Below are 21,308 nucleotides of genomic sequence, written 5' to 3' on the forward strand. Positions count from 1 at the left end.
CGCCCTCCCCTCCATAGGCAAGTCGACGCGGTCACAAAAACCTCCACCGGGACCGACCCTTACCGTCATGTTGCCGTCGAAAGCGGACGGCTGTCAAGCCTCCCCGGGGACGTTTCAGTTATCAGCCCCGCAAAGCGACGCTAAAGTCCCCGCCGACCGCAGCGGCATCAATGGCCATTTCTCGCCTTCCGCTCGCTCGGCTCCGAACTCGCCTCGCTTCTCCGATCCGCCCAGGAGAAACTTTTTTTTTTTTCCTCCTTCTTCTTCTCCCCTTTTCCTCAAAACTTCCTGGCAGGCTCTTCCCCGCCAATAGGGACGTATCGAATTCCAACGTTCGTGACGCACTATCACCAAGCAGCCAACGAGGAAACAAGAACGAAGATGGGGGCGGAGCCCAGCTGCCCCGAGGCAAGAGTAACCAATGGGGGAGGCGGGCGCGAGAGACTAAAGCGGCGAGGGAGAGCAGGCAAAAGTTCGGCGAGAGGCGCCGCACGGTCCCTTCCCAGACGGGGATTGTGCGCCGGGCAGCGCCTGTCAGCCGCAGCAAAGGAGAGGTTGGCTGATTCAAAGCCAAGTTAAGAAAAAAAAAAAGCCTATGGTCCTACGGAAAGCCTTGGGGCGCGAATGCCGAATTACAGTCCGACGAAGAGGCTCGCAGTCCAGAATATCAGGGGCTTCCTCCTTTTTACCAACCCTCTAGATTCCCGCGCGTAATTCCTCCCCTGCCTTTCTCTAATCCTGGGAATGATTGGGAAGGAAAGAGGCGTCTGGGTTGTAATTTAAGAAAGGAGAAAAATAACTCTTACATTTCAGACTTCTCCGGTGGCATTTTTTCTAATTTGGTGTTAATTGTGTAAAGAAGCCTGAGAGGGGAAACCTAAGTAGGATTAAAAGTGTGTTTTGTGGAATTCATGATGATGGTTTACATATACATTCTGGCTTGCACAAATGGGAAGTGCAATAATAACCTGATAGCTTCAGCCTTTACGTTGATTTGGGGAAGAGAATCTATGGCTCCTATTTCTGCACAATGGCTGACAAGATCAGACACTCTGAAGTATGCAATGCTGTAAAATGAGTATTTACATTTCTGCCTTTGCCTAAACCAGAAAAAGTTACAGTTTCTATCATGCAATCCAAGAGGTATGAAGAACACTAATACTTTAAATGAAGGAAACCCAATTAGAGCAAGCATTGTGCCAATTACATTTCCTAAGTCAAAACAGGGAATGACAGCTTCAAGACCAAAAGCAGTTTTAAGTGTCAACCTTTTAAAAACAATCTGACTGCATTTCATTTCTTTTACCTTCATAATTCCCAGCTCCAGGGGTGGGATTCAAATTTTTTAACTACTGGTTCTGTGGCCATGGCTTAGTTGGCTTGGTGGTCATGTGACTGGATGGCCGTGGCTTGGTGGTCATGTTATTGGCTGGGCATGGCCAACTCAGTATCACTCACATCAAGGCACACATCGCCTCGCCTCTCATGACTGGGGATGCTGCAACAATTGTAAGTGTGAAAAATGGCCATAAGTCATTTTTTTTCAGTGCCATTGTAACTTTGAACAGTCACTAAATGAACTGTTGTAAGTTGATAATTACCTGTACTGTTCATTGTTTTTTCTTAAATGGAGTTCTGTCAGGCAGCAAATGAAAAGCTTACTGCTTCAGAAAATGCACACTTCCCTTCACATTTTACCAGCACTAGCTGAACTTGTAATGACATGATCTCTGGAAAAGCCCTAAGAAATATGTAGCATTACCATCAATGCTTCATTCAACCAGGACACAATAGGCCCTAACTCTGCTTTCCAGGAAGTCAATTGACTTTGTAACCTAAAACTCTCTTAAATATATAAAGTAAGGAAAAAATGAAGCATTTTCAAGCATGCACAATTGGAAACAAAAGTACTTGCTTACTGTACAGCCCAGCTGTTTTGTTTGAGAAAATCTATTGATGCCCACGAAAAAAAATCACAAACTGTTTGATGAGAAGGTTCACTTGCTAGCAAGGAAAAATGCAGGATGATGGGAAGATAACACTATGTCAATGATAGCCATAGAGAAAACACACCATCCCGCACACCATATCCTAAACAGGGTGCTAAGCAGCTGCTTCTGTCTCCCACCTGTCAACCTTGCTCAATATTACATCTGTTGTAGCAAATCACTAAATTGCTTCCATCTTCAGTTAAAATTACATGGCTGTACTTAAGAAATTGCCATTTAAAATTACATGGCTGTACTTAAGAAATTGCCAGCTTTCGCTGTTGGGTATTTATAGGTTGTCTAATACAAGACCTTTTGTTTCCTAGAAAGAACAGAAATTATTGGCAAAGGTACTTCAACATTTTCTATTCACAAAATACAAGTTCTTCATTTTGAACATTCAGAAATGCAATAACATAGGGGTGAATTGCTTTATGAACAAAAGAAATGAGCCTACTATTTTATATTGCCCAACTCATTTGTAAGTATGTACTATTTACTAAAATATGCCAGTGGAACCTGAAAAACCAAGAGTTTTCTTGGATAGCCATGGAGCACGACATCCAGGGCAGCTCTCTCCCAGCTATACCAATCCCTCCCACTACTCCCTCCCCTCTCAGAAATCATGCAATTCGGAATACTTAGATGTAAAAAAATCTTAATACTTGGTATCTGTAAAAATATAAACAGGCCTATTTTTACAGCAAAAAAAATAATAATTGGATAATAGATTTTGTCTTTTAAAAAATTAAGATTGTATATTTGCAAACTCTCCTCAAACATGTATCTGTCTTGTACTATAGAATATAATCTCTTCCCACTCCAGAAATATTTGCATATAGCTTTAGGTCATTTCAGTGTCATCACTTCTAAATAGGGATTAATGGTTCTTTCAGGCTATTTACTTTGCTGCTGCCTCCCTTAAGGGTGTAACATGCTTAACAGTAGAGTCAGTGTCTGGAAGAGCAGATATACAGGTGCTAAACTGGCCTAAAGCACGAAGGCAGATTCATATCATCCACTTGCAGCTGCAATTTGAGCAGAGGCTTGCTCTAAAGGGGTTTTGGAGGGAGGGGGAAGGCATTGATGCAGTGTTTACAGAAGAGGCCAGCTGGCCAGCCATCTCCACCTGAACAATAAATAATAGTCCCCAATGTTGTCTACATGCCCTGCTATTCACGCGCTACTTTTTAAATCAGGTTTTCCAAGTTCAGATTCAATACTGCACTGTTCCTGGACCCAGGGGGGACTCTTCTCAGTCTTACACCCAAATATTACTGGGACTGGTATTCTTTAATCTTAAAGGAGGATCTAGAATTTTCGAGTTCTGTGCATTTCATTTACTTGCAGTCTATGACCATTTATTTGAAAACATTGAAATTTTCTGTGGGCTTATATCAGTAGTGTATTCCCCACGTGAGATATAATAAGTCTTTTTCATGTCAAGCTCCAACTCCTGATGATTTCATAGCTACTTCCATATTTTCTTGATCAGAATCCAGAAATGGCATTGCATTTTTACAAACTTTTTAAGCTAGCTAGTTTACTTCTGGTGCTACTATTTCTTAGTGGTTTCTAACTCTCCTTGGTTTCTGAGATCAGTCAGGCTTGGCTGATCTCAGTACCTCCAGCCCCCTAAGAAGAGGAAGAGTTGCTCAGGAACAGAGTACCAGCTTTAAAAGTAATAAGGCACACAGCCATTGACACCTCCTGCAAAAAGCATCTAGTGGAGAAAGATGGGAAACTCCTCTGAAGAGCAATTCTCATCAGAATAATACTGTATTTAACTAAATAGATCAGCAGACTGATCATATATAAGGCAGTTGCCTGTATTCCTACGAGAACACACAAATCTGCTTTTCAGATTCTTATAATTACAGTATTTGTCCAGGATATATTAATAGGCACCTGAAAGTGCTAAACTCATGCCAAGTATGCCCAGAAGAATTGTTAATTATTCTTTCCAAAACAAAGTATAAGGCTTTTTTGAAGTGACAACAGTAGGCAATGCTGAACAGCTAAATGAAGAGTAGACAACCTGTGGCCATGCAGATATTCAGGACTTCATTTCCTAATAGTTCCTTCCCTTTTGACCATGTTGACTGGAACTGAAGAAATCCAAAACTTAGGACATCAAGTTGCATCTACTTGAGCCAAAGGATATAAAGTTGTACTATACCTTATGTTTCTTACTGGAGTCCAGATAAAGGATTTGACTTCTAGAGGAACAAGCACTTGTTGCAATATGCCCTTCACATTGCTGCTTCTACAAAGGAAAAAAATATTTTTGAAAAATCTCCATTTCCTCCATTAATGGGATAATTTAAAAAAAGCCTCAAAAAGCAAAAATTACTTCTGTTCAGAAGCCAATGCATGTCTTTGTCAAGGATTTTTAAATTAAATAATCATAGTTATATGTGTTTATAAAACAGAAATTCTAAGCTATTTTAGTGCTTTACACAATATCAGTATAAATATGTTATTTTATATCACACTGAAAACTTTTATATTCTATGTAGTTCTGATTGCTTACAATAGCCCTTTTCTAATAACTTTTCAACAGTTCAGATTTGCTCTGCTGAATGAGTAAGCCTTCCTCTATATTAATACTGCATATGCAGCAACCGTTGGTGGACATTTGGCTAGTTAAATAAGCCATGGTTTTTAAAATCCTGAAAACGGACGTTAGAGCCATGAAACCACAAATCCACAAAGATGTAATAGCTGCATTTTTCTATTTTTATATAATTCCACTCCTTAACTCATACAATAATGCCAATGACATATTTTATAGGGTCACACACTGCACATACATGCTTAAAATTGAGACATATCAATGTTGCTTCAGGAGACAGAAAACAGGATTCTTCTCTGAAGCATGCCTGATTATCCACCCTGCATTTTGAGGACCAGGCAGAAGACAGAAACAAAAAGAAAATATGGGACAACATGAAAGCAATTTCAGGCATTGTTTTTAATCTCTTCCTTACCATTCTTTCCTTATTATTTCCCAGATGCTTCTCTGCTGTTGAGGGGCTGGGACACCTCTGCCAGTTTATCCATTTATCCTCTGCCCATTTTTCTGGAGTTCCTTGGTTTTTCCTGTTATCCTCCAACTGTTGCTGCCCTGGCTTGGCAGAATGAAAGCACTCCCCTTGGTTTATCCACTCTTTTTCCAAGGATGGCATTGGATGTACATGGCTCTGGGAGCTTTCTTGAATTCTTGGGACAGTCTCTGGTTTGATGGAGTGTGCAAGAGCTTCTTGGACCATCCCTTTCTGTCCAAAAACTGTAGGGTCTGGGGGGCTAAAGGATGTGCAACAACCCTTCAAGTCATTCGCTTTCTTAGGAGTGAAAGCAATTGAATGGTCTCCTTTGCTCAGCCCATCACTACTGGCACTGGCCCTTAAACTCCTGGCTTCCCTTCGACTTTTCCAGTTATTCTCTTGGCGCTGCTGTGAAGCAGCACAGCATCTTGCCTGCTCAAAGCATAATTGGGTACTTTCCATCAAACTCCCAGGACTTGGAGAATGTCTGAGCTCTTTCAAGTTGTTCCAGTTGTCTTCCTTGAATCTCCCTGGACCACAAGAGTTTCTGATATCTCTTTTGCTTCTACTAGCAGATATTCCAGGACTAGAGCTATTCACAGCTGCACTAGGACATTTCAAACCGATTTCCATTTCTTTCCTAGGATTAAAAGAATACTTTTTCACTTCTTGGGCTCCGCACTGATCATGCCCAAACCTTGAACAAACCACTGGCCGCCCCTCTTTCCCTCTAGCTGCTATTTCACTTCTTGAGCCAACGGCACAAATAACATCTTGGGAGTCTCTTATGTTCTTTCTTGGCTGGTCAACTGTACCTACAAGGAGCAAAGGTTTTCCTCGTGCCTTCCGGTCACTTTCTTTATACCTATCTAGTTGCCTTGTGAGCCTTGCTTGATTCTTGTCCAAAGTCTTTGGAGGGTTAGCAGTATGCAAGGTACTTGGATTGCTTTTCCATCTAGCATCTGTGTCATTCTTTCCAGGGCTCTTGTGATGTGAGATCTCTGCTGGTCTCTTTTTATCATTATCCACTTGCCTCCCATGACTCATAGGACAAAGGGCAGCCCTCTCTGCACTGGAAGTCAAACGGGACACAAGCTCCTCCAATTTCCTTCCTTGTCTCTCCATCTTCTGAGAGGTTGAAGTTGTTGAGTACAGAGGCATCCCTCTACTTTGAATTTCTCTCTGTGATTGCTGATTTGGGTTCTTTAAGTGCAAGGATTCACCATGGCTCTGGCTACTTATCTTGAGTTGCTGTTCTGCTCTTCCTATGCAAAGAGATTCTCTTTTCCTGGGCTGTTCTGGCTCCCATGGAAATCTTTTCTTCACCTGTAGCAGAGAAGGGAAGAGAACAAATTATGCAAGTCCCATCAATGTACCTATTGCAAACAGTTAAACTTAATAAATTACCTTGGAAATTGGAAATCCATTAGAAAAACATTTCTCATGCTGAAATTTATAACTTGAAAAATTCAATTTCCTACAGTGGCTAGTTTCCTCACATTCCTTTTTATTCTTCAGTAGTAAAACCTCTCTCTCACTGTTGAATACTCAATACAAGGCAATGTAGTTTATTAAATAAAACACAAATCCTATAAAACTTGTTCTCATTAGCAGGGGCTGAAATAACTGCTTCATTCCACTTAATGTGATAGTAAAGCCATCCTTATTCAATCAAACCTGCTTGAATTTACCAAGATTCTTTGCTGAATTAAGTCTTCTATGTATCCTCCACTGCCTTATAGTCCCAAGCAGAAATATTTAATTAAAGCAATATTTTTAAAAGATATGTATATTCTATGTTCCAAAAGAAGTGCTGCCATTTCTTTTAGAACATGAAATTGAAGGTTCTCTAGATATTGTACAGAACTATAAATATCATTGATGCCTGTGATTGGAAGTGTTGGGATTTGGAGATAAGCAACTAGCAGTCAACTAGAGATAGTGGAGTTCTAAGATTTAAGTAGATGGGTGTTATATATCCAGAAAAACATTCTACTCTAAAGCTCAATAGCTCAAGACCAGTGTTTCGCAATCCAACATCTTCCAGATTGGTTGGAATTGCAATTCCCATAATTCTCCAAGCATACTGATTAGGAATTCTGGGGATTATAATGTCAGCACGTCTAGAAACCAGTAATGTAGGTCAATGTAGTAATGGTTAAAACATTAATTTGGCGGAGTTAGGAAAATCAATGATTACTCATTGGATACTTTTCTAAATCTTCTGAGATTTTCTTTGACATTTTCAACATGCTTACAAGCCTGCTTTGTAGTCCAGGATGCTAAAAACCACAGCATGTTCTATGGATATTGCAAGTAGTTCTCAAAAAATTCTAAATCTGAAATACTGAAAAGGCTAAATTCTGCCCTAGTAAGGAATTTTCAAAATATATGGAACATTCTCAACAGTCCAGAAAAGTTCACATAGTGCAATCAAAAAATCAGTATCAGATTAACTGGTCAAGCAGGTTATTCTGAGCTGACCTCTGACCCTCCCATGCCCTTGCTGCCCCCAGCAATTACTATCAGTATATTTAACACAAACAACAAAAGATTATTTTGTGAAGATAAAGTAGATCCCTACATTGTGTTGGTTCATACATAGTGGCTATTTTTCAGATCTATGTTCATATCTATTATTACAAGTACAGACATGCCCTGAGACTTGGCCACTGGCAGCCACCACTAGCAGTTGAGAAAATTAAAATATAGGTTTCAACTATTTTTAGTTGCCATGCCCACACATGAAAAAGTGTTCTGTCATCCTTTGGCAAATAAAATAGGAAAGCAATTTCTTCCCAACACCACAATGCAAAGATGTTTATAAGGGACAATCTGATATCCTTGCAAAACTAGCACATCAAAGGGAGGGTTAAATTGGTTTGCTTCTCCCTTGCACCATGGTGAATTTTGTGCAACCAGGAAGAGTTTGTCACCACAGCATTTTCAAGATAACAACTCTTCTTATATGCTTAGAAGTGGTACAATCTTCAGCTGTTGTGGATTGGTCTGTTCCTCAGTATTCCACCACACAGTTGAAAAATGAAGCCGAAAAAGCAAGAATTTCATTCTTTGAGGTTGACCACCACAGAAAGCAAGACAAATCAAGGAATGCAACACTGAAGATATTTTTTCTTTCCCCCTTCAGTATCCAGCTAGTAAATGGAACTGAAATTCTGCCTGTGGACCAGCCACTCACTTCTCGGCACAGGGTGGGGCTCGATCGCCTTCTGACTAATCGCCCTTCCTTGGCCAGCTTCAAGGACTTGCTGTCCAAATGTTCCAGGAGGCCCTCTTCCAGTGCCTGGAAGACTTCCAGGGTCTCTGACTTCCTAACAACCAAAAATAAAGGGACAGTCTTCAGAAACAATTGAAATAACCTGCAAAGGATCTCCAGATTCAAATCAAGGGTTAATATGAGCATTTACACTCCAGTATATGTTTTTAATATTATTTCTAATACCTGTAAAAACTTTTCCCTGTCTGGTAGCTTTGAGCCATGTTTGATCATAAAATCCATTCTCCCAAAGTCAAATGTATGTTGGTATAATAGGTATGCAATGCAGGCAGTCCTTGACTTGTGACCACAACTGAACCCAGAATTTTGGTCGGAAGTCAAGTCACCACATGAGTAGACCAGTAGTGGGATTCAAATATTGTTGCCACCAGTTCGGTGGGCGTGGCTTTGCGTGCATGCACATACTTTGCATGCATGCGTGCACCAAACGTGTATTTTGCGCAGGCACAGAGCTGTTCTAACTCGCCTCCTGCAAGCCTGCATGATTCCGGTTGCTTCAGCAGCTGCCACGTGGCACTCTTCTGTGCCACGCAAAGCAGCTGCGCTTCAAATTCAGCGGATAAAGGTGAGTATGGGAGCCTTGGCGGGTGGGTGGGCCCAACAGCAGAGCCATTAGAGCAGCGGAGAGAACTGGTTCGGTCTTTGCTGCTCATCGCTCCTACTGGCTCTCCAGAACCAGGCAGAACAGGTCGAATACCACCACTGGAGTAGACTCGATTTTATGACTACTTTTATGATGATTGTCAAGCGAGTCACTACAGTTAGGAGAGGGGATGGGTCCAAGTGGTAGGCGAGTGGGCACAGCTCCACCTGTGCAAGCGACAGGCATGTGTGTCCCATCCCCACTCAAACAAGGGGAGCTGTGCATGCATGCTCAGTTGCCTGCTGCATGCACAAGAGGAGGTATGTGTGTACTTGCCCACTGCTTCCGTGGCCCAGTTCTGAATGGGCTGCAGCCCAGGGTTTGGGGATTCTACCAGTTTGCACCTATTCTCTAAAACCGGTTGTTAACATTCTAAGCAGTTGGAGAACTGGTTGTTAGAAGAAATTACTGGCCTAATCCTGTAAGGAAGGCAGGAAGGAAACATTCTGGTGTTGCTTACAGAAACTGCCTCTCCGTTAACCCTTATTACATTCTTGGCAGGACTAGACTTCCTGTCTCAGGAACTTCTCTGGAGTTTTTTTTCCCTCCTTTGCTGGTACTTTGCTTGTGTGGAGTGATCATTCAAAGTTACAATGGCACTGAAAAAAGTGACTTATGACCATTTTTCACACTTACGACTGATGCAGCATCCCCACAGTCATGAGAGGCCAGGTGAGGGGATGCATGCCTTGATGTGAGTGATGTTGAGTTGGCCACGCCCAGTCAGTCACATGACCACCAAGCCACACCCACCAACTAAGCCACACCCACAGAACCGGTTGTTAAAAAATTTGAATCCCACCCCTGGCTGCAGCCCAAGGCTTGGGTATTCCCTGCTCTAATGGGACCAAAAGGAACGTTCTCCATATTGTCACAGATGAATCTTTGCAGTAATATTGTTTGCACAAAGACTTATCTAGTTCCCATGCTTGTGGCTGAGAGAGGATGCAGTTTGGGACACAACAGCATTTCTTACCTGCGTTCCTGCCCAAAAATCCGTTCCACCTCTGCTCGGCCTGGGCTACGAGCACGGCTGTGCTCTTTTTCAAAAGCCTCCTGGTGACGGAGCCGTTTGGCCTTGGGCAAGTCAGCCAAGATTGTATAGTTCTGCTTTATCAGCCCACATCGGCCCTCATTGCTGCCACTCTTGTGAAAGTTCAGCTTGGAATCTGCCAAGCTGAGGGAGGCTCCTGTGGCCTTGCTAGGAGTGGGCAACATGCTATGATTAGGACAGGAAGTGGAAGAGATCCAATTTGACTCTGATTTACAACACTCCAAAGAGAAATAGCCACTCTCAGCTTGATGCTTCCTCCTGCTGTCGCCACAGTCCTGGCTCATAGCCCTGGATTCTTGAAGGAAGAAAAAATGTCATAATGACAAATTGTTTGAAAAAGGTGCACATTCCTAGGGAGAATACAGTTCAAAACATCTCTGAACAGAGTTGCTTTTAAGACCGAATTGGGAAACACAGACCCCAAAGCACTAACAAAAGGCATTCTGGCTTATTCTTTATCAGAATCTTCTTAGTGTTATTCTAGACCAAATGTACTCCGGACATGATGAACTACCAGTTTCTAAGCCTCAGCCTGCCTGCCCCTTGGCTGTGCTGGCTAGTGAAAACATGAGTTACAATCCAAGTATGTAAGTGATGCCAGTTTGGTGAAGTCTCTTTGATTATCAATTATGCTTGTTGATGGCCAAATTGACATAGCAGACCCTTCTGGCCAATAGAAAGCTTGATTTAAAAATACTTATGTGGCTAGGGAGTTTAAAAACAACCTTTTGGCATTTACATGATGAGCAAAAAGGAAAGCCCTCAATCTCCATCTAATAATTTCAAGGTGGTTGAAAGGAACTGTGAGTAGATGAGGATAAATATGGTTTTGACTGGTTGCAGTTGCAGCTTTTCCACCACCACTCAGGACAAAATAAGTCTTCATCATCAATGAGGAGAGTAAGATGAAAAAACAGATAATCTTTACAAATAAGATTTGTAATTGAACATTTTGTACACTGAACTAAAGCAATGTGCATTCCATTTCTTCATGAGGCCATTCCATGAATAGATTCCAGTTTCTAGCTCTGAGATATGATCTGGAGAATGCCAGTTTTCAAAGAAGGGAGGGAAGAAGTACTTATAAGCCCCTGGCACAAACTTGTTCGCACAGTGTATGGAACTATTACTGAATAAATAAATATTAGTATTTAGTAATACAAAGGCTATTTAGATATCCAATGAAGACAGGGCTGGGCTCTCACTGGTCAAGGAAAAGACTTTAGTGCCTAATACTGGTTCATTTTCTCTTCCTCCTACATTTTCTTGGTTTTTTCCGCCTTCTCTGGGAGGTTATTTTGAATTTTTAATCTGCTTCTTAATATTACTTTCTTCTGCAGCTTCTGGGTGAGGATCTATAAGGGGTTAGACATTCCTATGAGTGGAGACAACGCCGCAGCAAAGATTGCTAGTTCTGACCAACAAAATTTTTCCCAGAGAAGAGACCAAGAGATCATCCACTTGTGTTCTACAGTAGAAGAGGAGACCACAGGAATTAACCTTCTTGCGATCAATCATAGGTTGAGTGGCTTGGAAGTAGAGGGATTACCACTCAAAAATACTGTGCAGCCCTTTATGGACACTTGACTAACCAAAGCCTCACTTTAAAAAAAAAATCTGATATAATTAATTTATGTCTTAAGAAAGATTTTCTAAGCAACAAGAAAGAATAAAGACACTCAGTGTCTTTTTGGAATTAAGCCTTCTTTTTGGAATTAAGAAGAGAGAAAAAAACTAATTTTGATGTAAAAGCAAACAACTTAACAAGATTGTGATTTAAATTTTTAACAGATAAAGGGCACAATAATTTTAGAAACAAAAGAATTGTGTTTGACGTCTCTTTAAAAATAGTAAAATTAACTAGACAACTAAACTGAAACTTTAGGGGAATATTGATTATTTATTAAAGAAATTAGATACTTGATGGATTTTACAAAATAAGAAGATAAGTAATGTGAGTCCGATTGTGTGACTGTAACTATGGAGAGCTAATTAGGACTAAAATGTTAAAGACAGAGAGAGCAAAACAGGAAAACTCCCCAGAGAAGATTACTCACCAAATTAAGCTTCTACAGAGGTGGTTGTCTATGTTGACAATGAGAGAGATGGAACTAAAAATGAATTATGCAAAATGGCCGGCATATGTTGTGAAAAGAAAAATAAAGTAATACTAAAGTTACAAGAAGGAAATACTGCAATAACAGATAATGCAAATATGCAGAATTATTTCTCCAGCATTGTTCTACTCTATATAAAAGAGCAAGAAAAACATAGTAAAACAAGAAAGGCAGCTGGCCCAAATGGTCTGCTGGCCTCTTATTATAAATGTTTTGAGGATGAATGTTTATAACATTTACAACAAACAATGAATATTATTCTACAGAATGGAAAGATTCCTGACAGATGGAAAGAGGCCAACATAGCATCATAGGGTTTTAGAAAGAAGAGGATTATGGTGTAATTCTACAGAGAAGTTTGATTAGAATTGTATGTATGACTGCCAAGAGGATGATCAGAAGCATTTTCCATGTTTTCTGGTATCTTCTCTTTTCTTTTTTTCTATCTTTTTTCTGATATTTTTTTCTTTAAAAAGTACTTGTATATAAAATCCTTTAATAAAAACTATTTTAAAAAGTATTATTTCCTTTTGCCCTTCAACCACCTCTAACCTGACTAAAATCGTCAAGTTCTTTGAAACCTAGATAGGGCTTTTCCTACAACCATACAATATTTCCTGACTACTATTTGAAATCCAGTGTAACAGAAAGTTATGTGAATTGAAGACCAATACATCTGGAAGGCATAATATTAGAGAGGATTGATATAAATGGTGGAGCAAAATTAACTGTGTGCATGAGTTGAGAGAGAAAATAATTTTTATTCTATTTATAAAATAAATAAAAAACATTTTTTATTTAAATGCAGATTTGTTTTCCGTTGTGGAGCACTAGGACAGGAGTTGAGCATTTCCTAAAAATAAGGTCAACAGAAAGTTGTTGGTGATAAGAAAACATACCTGGTTTTAGACAACTCCAAGACACTGTTCTTCTACAGGATGTTGCCTCGGCCCACCTGTGCCTATCAGAGTGCAAGTTTTCAGACTGTACCTTTTCCTTCAGACTTGCAATGTGTAGTGAGTTTTTTTTTTCAGATTCCAAAATGTTGCTGAGCAGTCTAGTCATTTCCTGGTCCTAAGTGAATAAGAATTAGCATGTCACTAAAAAGTCCCTACCAAGAATCAGATTTATTCATGTACTTGTATTTCATAAGGTGAGAATGTTGAAAAATAGTGAGGTTGAAGGTATATGAAGGATTATTAAAATACTGGTCTTTTGCTTGTTAAATGGATGTACAACTTGTTTAAAGTTTGTGTGAAGACTGCATCAGGATCTGACAATTAGAATAATGTTATTATTCTTTTGAAGAGAACAGTTTTAAGAGTGAATGCAATATTTACCAGTCTGGTTTGTTAACTCTGCCTGCAAAAGTTATTTTGGCAGAATTCTGACTAGAAGGTTTCCAGAAGGAGACAATAAGCAAATTTTGGGAAGTGCTATATAGTCCTGTACTAGGAGAGAATGTGCAGACTCTGCCCTTTAGGTCACTGAAAAATGTATGAATGGAAAAAAGTTCATTGTACATTTGTTGATTTAGAGAAAGCATGGTAAAAAGAATAAAGTTAACTATGGAATGTTTTGCATGCATATGGACTAGTAGATTGTTAAAGTAGATATGAGAATTGATATCTCACCTCACTAAGCATGGCATTGCCACCTGCATCAGTGCTGAGAGTATTGCTGGCATCAGGGCATGTATTTGCTGCTTCAGATTCTTCATTGCTGCAGTTGAGCAGGGTATATCCCAACCTTTCCTGCTGGCTGTGGGGAAGAAGAAGTGAAACAAATGAGAACCACCAACATTTCAGGTACAGTTGTAATGTTAAGAGCTATGTCTATAATAGAAACTTGTTTAGAAGGCTCAGCCTTGCTTTAAAAAAACTTGTGCTCAAAACCAATGGTTATACTAATTAGTTAATGCAAATCTCCAGATTTAATTATTTTTATTTGGTGGTGACTTTACTGACTTAAACTTATGTCACATGAGTCACATTTGGACGTTCTACTCATTCTGCTAAGCAAAATTCTATATTTTTGCCCTGCTCCTCTATCATCATTGATCTACTATAAGAGCCAAAAATGAATGTATTAATTTCACTGCTTTCCTCCTAGTTGTCTGAAGAAGGCTGGATGTCTCCTATTGGCCAAGAAAGAGGTAAGGTTGTAGTTTAAGTGGGAGAAACTCTGTATAGAATCCAACCAGCAATGGATTTTACTACTTTGAGATACTTCCATGCAAATCATTTAATAGCACCGTTCTCTGATCACGCTAAAACTGAAATACTAGGTTTTACTTTATCTTTGTTTATATCTCATCTTTATTATTTTTACAAATAACTCAAGGCAGTAAACATATCCAAATACACCTTCTTCCTCCTATTTTCCCAACAACAATAACAACCATGTGAGGTGAGTTGGGCTGAAAGAAGAAACTTATGAAATGTTTTAGCTTCCTGGAAATTTGGATGATGTAAGGGAACTTTACATCAACAAATAGTCATTTCTCAAAAATATTTACAAGTCTCTCAATAAAAATAACATTGAAAAGAATGTTTGTATACAATACGAACAGCCAATTAAATGGACCATACTGAACATCTTCCCCTTATCAAATAACCCAGTTCAATTACATGACTACTAATAAAAAACCCACTTGAAATTAACATATCACACAATAAAAGAACTGCTTCCAACATTATTATTATTTCCTTACGGTTAACATGAAAAGAGTGAACGGCTGAGGATAACTAGTGACATCACAGAATGTGAGATACAAACAGTAGATTCTTCCTTTCACTTGTATCTCAGGAGAAAATGAATTTCATTTTGATTTTTTTTCCAAAAAGGAAAAAAATACTATATTGCCAATTTAAAAAATAATTTAAAAATGTTCTCAACAATGTGAAGAGATTCCAACAGATGAAAAATTTGACAATACACAGAATTTCTAAGTGCTGTCCAATTTTGTGCTAACAACCATCAGGACCACTACAGCCAGTTAATGCCATTATCTTTCTACTTCTATTTTCAGATCTTAATACTTTGTGATCTTCTCCAATTCTTAACATTATTATTTCAGAAATGGTTTGTTATCTTCTTCCTGGGACTGCGAGTGAGTGACTGGCCCAGGGTCACCCAGCTGGCTTTGTGCCTATGGTGGGATTAGAACTCACAGTCTCCCAGTTTCTAGCCCACTGCTTTAACCACTACACCAAACTGGATGTCATGTGTATTAATATCACTTTATATGTAAGGCCTGTGGACATTATGCAAAATCACATGTTGTCTACCATATAAAATTTTTGATCATTCCTATTATATACTTTTGAAGCTTGACCAGGAAACTCTGCATGCCTACTGAAGAACCAGCTATAAGTTTCAAAAATAAACCATCTTTTGCCTCACAAATATAGTACTTGCCTTTCTCTTCTGTCTTCAGAGCCCACATATACATAGACTTTACACTGGGATGCTAGAATGCACAAGGGGTCCCATGGATCAGCAGGATCAGATTCGCTGATATTATTAGAAATACATTTAGGAAGGTTTATGACATCTTTTTTGAATACCTGTCAGGAAGAATTGAGAAGCTATAAAACATGGGCACAGAGGTACTTTAATGCTTCTTCAGTAGCTCTCTGAGGAAAGACGGGGTTACCTTCTGTAAGCAATTAAAATCACCATTATTCCAATGAGCCTTTGGCCTCTGTTGGTTTGATTATTAGGTGTCCATCTTTTGGTTATCTGATTTTATTTTAATTCAGTTTGTTGAGTTTTATAACTTTTGTTTTGATGTGTTATAGTGCATTGCCCAGAATCCTTCAATACAGGTAGTCCTTGACTTACAGCCATCATTGAGTCCAACGTTTTTGTTACTAAGCGAGACATTTGTTAAGTGAATTTTACCCCATTTTACAACCTTTCTTGCCACAGTTGTTAAGTGAATCACTGCAGCTGCTAAATTTAGAATCTGGCTTTCCCATTGACTGGGCTTATCAGAAGGCCTCAAAAGGTGACTCTGGCATACCACAACGGTCATAAATGTGATTTGATTGTCCAGCATCTGAATTTTGATCACGTGACCATGGGGATGCTGTAACGGTCGTAAGTGTGAAAAATACTTTTTTCAATGCCGTTGTAACTTTTCATGGTCACTAACTGAACTGTTCTAAGTCAAGGACTACCTACACTGGGACTCACTGCAGCACCTGAACAAAAAATATCTCAAATATTTTATTCATTTTACAACATTTAAGTTCACCTTCAGTCATGATTACGGCTGGGAAATCTGGGCCAGTCATGCTCTTAGACCAACCAATCAGGTTAATTGTTACGATTCTCATGTTAACCTCCTTGAGCTCCTGAAGGGAAGGTTGATATAACCTAACAGAGGGGCCTAGAATGCACTTTGAACATCCTGAACCAAAAAGCTCATAGAATAAAAAATATGAATAGCCCATTCCAACACTGGTCTCCAACATCTCAGTCAACTTCCTCTGGCCATTGGTGTCCACCTTTCTTCAGAGGGGATAACTCATCTTAACATTTAAGATAGTAATCTAGTGCCAACAACACATTTGCAATATAGCTTTCCCCAGCCAGAGATACAAGATTTATAGTCCAAAATATCTGAAGAGAGGTCATGCACTAGCTACTCGTATCACACCGAAACCTCTTCATGAACACATCTTTGTCTGGCAATATTTCTAAGCTCCCACTCAGGCGGAGCTCACATACTGTTCAAAGCCAAGGTTGTTGAAAAAGCCATTAGCTGGGTTCACACAACACCAAAGTCAAAACCAAACCAACCAATACAGCTTCATGTAATGTACAAACCCAATTAGAGGGCACTTTTTTTTATTTCTAGCTTATGCCAGGCTAATGAAATAATTGTATACTGAAGGTTACAATTGGTCACCCCAGTTCCAATTCTGCAGACAATGTTAAACCACAGATTTGCAACTGTACTTGGGTCTTAGTGAAGGTGGAGATTACCTGACTGATAGGTTGAATTCACATACCACAGAGCCATAAACCACTATTTAGAAGTGAAAATCAATCATATTATGGCTTAGCATACGGTTCCTGGTCAAGCCCATAGTCTACCAAGGATGAACCATCTAATGGGAAGCACTGCCCGCTCTGCTCCAGAGAAATGGAGTGGCTAGCAGCAGGGGTGTAGGTGAAGTATCCTCTCCTACTCAGATCCTAAGTTGAATTTCAAATGTGCCTGTCCCTTTAAGAGCATCCTATCGCCTTATTAAGCTAGAGAGCCATCCACCACCTCATCCCAGTCGGGTTACCTTAACAGGTTTTGATCAGCAAAGGGAGGGTCCCTAGCAGACTGGCTGTCAGCACCTCCATTTCCCTTCCATTGTCCTGCTGAAGCTCAGGAGGACTGGCTCTGGGCTGCACATAGCTACGCCAGAAGGAAATTCTAGAGGGCCAGGACTGGAGAGAAGAAACCTCATTACTATTTCATAATCCTGGGCTGATGCAGCCCACTGAACAAGACATAATATAAACCCCTTTGTTTACAGTATACAAGTTGGCACTGTATAAGGAGGGACAGTGCTGACATTCAGCCAGTCTACACCAGGCCAGAAAGCATCCTACAGCACTGCAGAAAATAAACAGGGCAGTTTCACCTGCTGAATGGCTGCCTGCCACATAGCAATGAAAGACACAGAATTCCTAGCCCTTTAGAAAAGAAACTTATCAGGATCTCCACAGTAGACACTGAGCTGTTATTTTAAGCCACTGATACTACTAATACTATCCTTAATTTATCAAGTTTTGTTTACTAAAGTTTAGAATTTTATGGATATTCCACATTTGCAAACAGCACTAAAGCAAGAAAGCAAGCTATGGGGAAGGACTGTTCTTTCATTTGGCAAGCCATCATTGTTTTAGGAAGTACTGGGGCTATGACAAGAATACTCTGCCTTCTTCAGGATGCTCCAAAACAGGAAAATAGAGGATAATCACTTCTGATACTTGCAGCAGCCTCTCTCCACCCGCTTAGCAATCTTCAGCATGCTACCTGAGAATTGGAAGTGGGGGGGGGGGCGAATCTAAGATCTCTAAGAACACCAGGTGGAGGAAGGTTAGCTTACAGTCTGAATAATCAACCTTCTGGTATAATAGGCAGTTGCAGAAAGCTGAATTTAAGTAGATGTAGTGTTATAAGAATAAAAAAGGACATTATTTTCAATATTCCCACTTCACATTTTTAAAAGTAGACAAAGGGACATGGCTTGCTGGTTCTGTGGCCAAGGAACCCTGGTGAAAGCATCAACCTAAGCAGAAGTCAAAGGAATCTAGAGAGAACAAAAGGAAATAGAATAAATCCCAAATAAAGAACAGCCAGCAGTCCCAACTAAGCTATTGAGAACAGCTTATGAAGAAAATGCCCCGTCATCTAATTCTCCTGGTGGGAGCAATGGAAAGAGGATGAGGCAATTTTCTCCCTAGGTATTTCAACCACAACAACCTCCCCTATCCCAAACTTAGCATAGGATCATGGATCAGCACATCTAAAATATTTTTGAGGAGAGACTGCAAATATTCAAAGTCATCCTGACTTCCTTGCAGTTCTGAAAAATAGGTAGATAACTTTGGAGAAGATCTCTCTTGAATCTGAAGTCACTTGCCATTTTTCATACTGGCTAATGATAGTTAAAGTCAATATATCTGGAGGCCACTGTGCTTATTCCACAATTATCTGAGTGCTTATTTCTAAGATAAATCATTTAGTCATTCTATCACTATTACAACATACATATAATTTTTATTTCTGTGGTATGACTATTGAATTCCAGACCTGCTTTAAATGTACCACCTTTCTTATAATCACTCCGCGAAGTATCCAAAGTTTGAATTTTCTTGTGTTTCAAATGAAGAATTCCATAGATACATGCCCATTTTTTCAGATCTGGCAAGATACAACTATATTCCATCCCTTGACAGTCCGCTCTTTGAGATCCCTGTCCGTCATATATTATCACAGTGCCTGTAGACCACTCCAGCAATTTGTTATATTCTGTATTTAGAACCGCATAAGAAATTTGGCTTGGCAAGTCAAAATACCCCAAAATACTGAAATTGATTAAGCTAACTACTGAAATTTATTTTAAGATTACTTTAGTCATGTGCTATTCTTCATGAAAATTATATTTATTCTAGGCTGGTTCAGTATATTGTACATCGACTTACATTTAATGTAACTGATTTTATTTATACATTTTTCCCTTTTGATGTTTTAAAATTGCAATCTACCGTATGAGAAGTGCATCACAACAAAGATAAAGATTCCTTGAGTTCAGGTCAGCTCCTGGCAACTACATAAATAGATCCATTCAAGATTTTCTGGAGGATTTACAACATGGAAATGATTTGCCACTACCTTCTTCTGAGGTATTTCTTTCAACTTTCTAATTTAGCCTACAGCCAGAGGAATTCCTAGTTGTGTCCCATCCAAGTACAATATTAAAAACACCTTTTGCCCTCTGAGGACGACATCTGATGGGGGTGGGCTCATGATAACTTGCCAAACTTCTTACTTCCATCTCCATTCCACACCTGCAACATTCACAACTCAAATATCTGTACCAACTCTAGCACAAAAGTGCTTTTAAAAATATTTTAAAAATGTAAAAGAGAAGCAGTTCACTGAAAAAGGATTCCCAGCTTTATCCTTTATTCTCTTTTACATTAAGAATTAGTATGCTGATAATTTTTAAAAGGGAGAATGAAGCCGCAGCTGATGAAAGCCTGTCCTTTTTAATAAAGTCTGCTAGCTGGAAAAGGTGCTAACAGACTCTTGATTTTTTAAAAAGGGGATTGGTCGCCATTGCCTTAAATCTTAATTACCAGAAATATTGCTTGTGTTTTAACACCTTACTGTTGTAAAGCTGCTCTTGTAACATTTATGATGCTACCCTTCCCAACACTAAGCATTCCTCATGAATTAATTTTTCCTCCATGTCAGAATTAAGCTCACCTGGTTACCATGTTGATGAGCAGTGATTGTTCGCAAACAGTTCTGGCATCGGTTTTTGGCAAACATATTGGCTTCAAATTTCTCACAGAGAGCATAATCAGCTGGTTCGGACATAGTCTATGCAAGGAAGGAAAGATGCCTTAGGCAAGTAGTTTTGTGGAGAGATGGAGAGAGCGGGGAGGGAAGAGCAGCTGTGAAAGGATCAGGAGACAAGACACAACAAATACCCCTTGTTTCCTTTAAACTTATCAAAGAGAAAACATTTTGTACATACTGGTATCTACTAGCAATTGTAAGATTGCTCTCCCATCACCTGGAAAATAATCTTCAGATGGGAATATCAAAGCTAGAGAGATGCTTTAAGTTACACGGGAATCAAACACTCACCCACAGAAGTATATCCTGTTTAGGTAGACCTGCTATGTGCATTTTCTCAATTGAGAAAATCACATTAAAGAAGTTTTCTCAATCTGCTGTCTCCAAGATGCAGTACAACTGCAGTTTCTCAAAAACAAAACATTGTTAGTTTGCTGGGACCCTCCAGTAAGGCTTATTCACATATAACTAACCACATATAATTGTGGTTTACAAAGGGAATGCATTTTCACAGTTCTTACCTGGATGCACATAGTTTAGCAAAAGCTTTTCTAATATTAAGAAACTATCATTGGTGTAATTAAAAAAAGGCAGCTGGAAAAGTATTGTCTGCCTAATTACTGGGAGATATTGCTAACTTTCAGCTACATATAAGTATATTACATGCTAAAATACTTGTACTTATTTTGCTGCTTCTGCATTATGTTTTCAGATGCCCAGGTTTACCACATGCATCTCTGTGAAGTGTTTGATAAGCTTGTTCTACTTTCTAACCCTGATTTGGAAACAGGATCTGCTGCAACAGTGTGGGTCAACATGAAGATTAAAACTTTGGAAAAGGAAAATGAGAGCAAATCATAACTCCCTACTTTTAACAAGACAATTATTGCACGATTGCATCAATGTAAGAACCAACTTAATGACAGTGAGTACTGTATTTTTCTATACTTTTAATTATTTATCGTCATGAGGATATAAACGTAAGTCCAATTCCTTTGACTGAACTAATTAAACACAATTGACCTTGCCATTTAATATTTCAAACTTAACATTGATTTTATGT

The 21,308-nt window shown here is 39.4% G+C and overlaps 1 protein-coding gene across 1 annotated transcript in view; it reads right to left on the reverse strand.

Annotated features, from left to right (window-relative positions):
- TRIOBP (TRIO and F-actin binding protein) overlaps window positions 1–20,263 on the reverse strand; it is a 52,537-nt gene extending 32,274 nt beyond the window's left edge. Inside the window, exons 1-9 of the mRNA XM_087935492.1 lie at window positions 20,150–20,263; window positions 15,564–15,716; window positions 13,782–13,904; window positions 13,047–13,221; window positions 9,953–10,325; window positions 8,235–8,367; window positions 4,979–6,361; window positions 4,168–4,254; window positions 3,614–3,623 (exon numbers count right to left, since the gene is read on the reverse strand). Of these exons, the coding sequence (XP_087791618.1) occupies window positions 3,614–3,623; window positions 4,168–4,254; window positions 4,979–6,361; window positions 8,235–8,367; window positions 9,953–10,325; window positions 13,047–13,221; window positions 13,782–13,904; window positions 15,564–15,716; window positions 20,150–20,263 (2,551 nt within the window). The remainder of the gene's footprint in view (window positions 1–3,613; window positions 3,624–4,167; window positions 4,255–4,978; window positions 6,362–8,234; window positions 8,368–9,952; window positions 10,326–13,046; window positions 13,222–13,781; window positions 13,905–15,563; window positions 15,717–20,149) is intronic.
- Window positions 20,264–21,308: the final 1,045 nt, after the last annotated feature.

The sequence above is a fragment of the Pseudonaja textilis genome, chromosome 5, assembly GCF_049901715.1.
Source record: "Pseudonaja textilis isolate UNSWEBS1 chromosome 5, rPseTex1.2, whole genome shotgun sequence".
Classification (NCBI taxonomy): domain Eukaryota; kingdom Metazoa; phylum Chordata; class Lepidosauria; order Squamata; family Elapidae; genus Pseudonaja; species Pseudonaja textilis.